The sequence below is a fragment of the Chaetura pelagica genome, unplaced genomic scaffold (assembly GCF_000747805.2).
Source record: "Chaetura pelagica isolate M959 unplaced genomic scaffold, ChaPel_1.0 scaffold145, whole genome shotgun sequence".
NCBI classification, from domain to species: domain Eukaryota; kingdom Metazoa; phylum Chordata; class Aves; order Apodiformes; family Apodidae; genus Chaetura; species Chaetura pelagica.
Window position 1 is genome coordinate 1,939,098 of NW_009953332.1, and position 2,755 is coordinate 1,941,852.

Below are 2,755 nucleotides of genomic sequence, written 5' to 3' on the forward strand. Positions count from 1 at the left end.
TGATCTAACTTTGACCAAAACAAAACCTCATTAGCAAGCATGCGGCCTAGTCTTGCTGGTCAGTCAGATTAGTCTTAGATACAAAATCAGACAAATACAAATAAATTTAATAAACTTATGTAATTAATTAATGAAACATATCTCAAATAAATTTAGAGATACAAATCTCTAAATATGCAATGGTACAGGTGGGGCATGGACCTACCCTGGTTCCAGAGTCACCTACTGCAACAACTGCAACAGGACTAACTGCAACAGGACTGACTCCCTCTGATAAGGAATGCTGGGCACAGAGCTAATAACAGCACATAGAAAAGTTTGGCCATGACCCCATCATCCCCCAACTGAACAACACCGAATGAAAAGTTGAAAACTGGTCACCAAAACAGAAAATCTGACAGACCACTAAAGTACTCCACTCACTTAGTTTTCCAAGCCCTTATAGATGTTATCTGTATGGGCATATAAGTCACAGATGCTATCTGTGTTTTCTCATAGTACGTATTTTCCTAACAGACAGAAAACTTGTAACAGGGATTAGAAACACGAGACTCCCCCAGGAGCAGTGTCTTCACAAAAGCCCCATTCTGCTCCTGCTGGCATGTTTGCGTGGCTCTACAGGAATGTGCTGTAGAGTCAACAGCTGACCTTGGTGGGACTGGTGGGGCATGCTGCAATGCCAAAAACAAAATTAAAAAAATAAATGTAAGAAAAAAAAAGCTGCACTGACCTCTCTCTTCAGTATTGGGGCTTAACTCTTCTTCTTTTTCTTCTTCATCACTGCTGGAGGTCTCTGTTTTCCCCTTCATTTGTTCCAACTGGTCCAAGTTAACCCTTCCAACCAGCTCAAAATTACGACTCACCTTTGAAAGAAACACTTTTATCAGCAATTAGCAAAATCATCAGCTAATCAGAAAAATCACCACTATGCAAAACAAAATCCACCACACCCTACTCAGCTTTAGGTGACATGCAGTCACCTAAACAAATTAACATTAGTTTCATTTCAATTAGTGAATCTTCTTTTGCTGTGTATTCTGCATTTTTCACCTTTGGTTTTCAAAAATTAATGACATTCAGTAAAACTTCTTCCTTATTTTCATGTATGGAAAAAAAAATAATTCAAGAAATTCAAACCACTAAATTGTATCCCCTTTTTATCGGACTACTCAACCACTGTAATCAAATGCTGCTGTTGCACATCGACATGGAAGAAAAATTCTTTGTGACTGGTTCATTCAACTTCATGCATGAAAGGATGAGTCCCTCACTAAGCACATGGCTGCTGTGTGGCCCCTACACTTTCACTCATTAATAACAGATTAATTTTCATTACCAAAGGCTGCAAAGTGCTTTGCAAACTGATATACAGACTATAATGGGAACACTTCACCCAGCCGTCAAATTCAGCTAGCCCTAGGGAGAAATGTACCAGCTACTTAACTGCTCACAGCAACAGCACCAAAGCAGCCGCTCAGGGCACACAAGTCAGGAACTCCACCACATCCAACAGAAACAGCAGATGAGCAGCCCAGATTTACAGTAGAGGCACAGAGCATGAGCATGACCAGGACTAAGGCTAAAACTCGTTGTATGACAAGCACCCTCTGAGCTCATTGATCACTGCTGGGAAGGATTCTGGATTCATCTTTCATGCAAAGAGACAGCCCGCCAGGAGCACAAGCACTGAGCCACAACAGAGGCACAGAGAGAATGGAGGCAGGGGCATCTCTTGCAAGATGCTGAATGAAATATCAACATCCATTGGCTATTTTTTTTATCCCTGTGCAGAAAAGGAAACATGAATGAACATAAAGAGCTTGTAAGTTTGACTGCAGTGTATCTCCAAACAGCATACTATCCTAAATATGGTGGTGTGCAGATTCCTAGCACTGCTCCACAGAGACAGCTGTGATCAGGTTCTCTGCCTTGCTACCCACTGAGATTTAAAGAAACAAGATCATATGCAAAGCACTTAATTCAACTCAGCTCATGGCACAGGAACTCTTTAAGGTGCAATATATCACTTGGGTGTCTGCACCCAGGTGACAGAACACCAATTAGCAAAACATAAATTACCAAAGAGATATGGGGAAAAGATACCCTAAACCATCACTGCAGGTCTGGTATGGAAGGGAGAGCTTATTAAAGGAATAATCTTCCCAGCCTAATGCACTGTGTCAAAAGAATCTCCTGGATATGCTAGGCACCTTGCTCTGGTGACTAGAAGGGGTGTGGAGTATCTCACATGCAGTGTGAATTGCAGAAGACTCTTCAGAAGTAAAAAAGAAGAGGGTAGTTAAGCACAGCAGGCAAACGTAAGTTTACAGCATTTGTTTTTATAAGACTGTCAAATATTTTTAAGTTTTGTCTGTACTTCTACTGCTAATGCTGTCGGTACAAATGTACCAGGCTGCAAGAAAAGTGGTGTTCAGCCAGTGAATCAGGAGTGGGTTGTTAGTAAAGACCCGGGCAGCTGAGCTCCAGCAGGTGGAGACATGTAGCTGCCCTCTCCCCCCGCCCCGGAAACCTGAAGGAAGTACTCTTAACAAATACTCCAAAACACATCTCAGTTCTAGAACTTAAATGCCTCTCAGCTACATAGTTCACAAGTACGAAATTAAAAAAAAACTAACACTCGGTGGAAAGCCTGTAATGACTTCTCAAAGATCTGATCGGGTCTGCATTCAGGCACTCCACAAAAACTCAAAGCAGTCTTAACGTAGGATCTGGCTATACTTGCTGTTTCTCTTTC

The 2,755-nt window shown here is 41.7% G+C and overlaps 1 protein-coding gene across 1 annotated transcript in view; it reads right to left on the reverse strand.

Annotated features, from left to right (window-relative positions):
- Window positions 1–2,755, reverse strand: part of ZNF462 (zinc finger protein 462) — a 53,080-nt gene that overhangs the window by 6,658 nt on the left and 43,667 nt on the right. Inside the window, exon 12 of the mRNA XM_009998169.1 lies at window positions 731–863. Within this exon, the coding sequence (XP_009996471.1) occupies window positions 731–863 (133 nt within the window). The remainder of the gene's footprint in view (window positions 1–730; window positions 864–2,755) is intronic.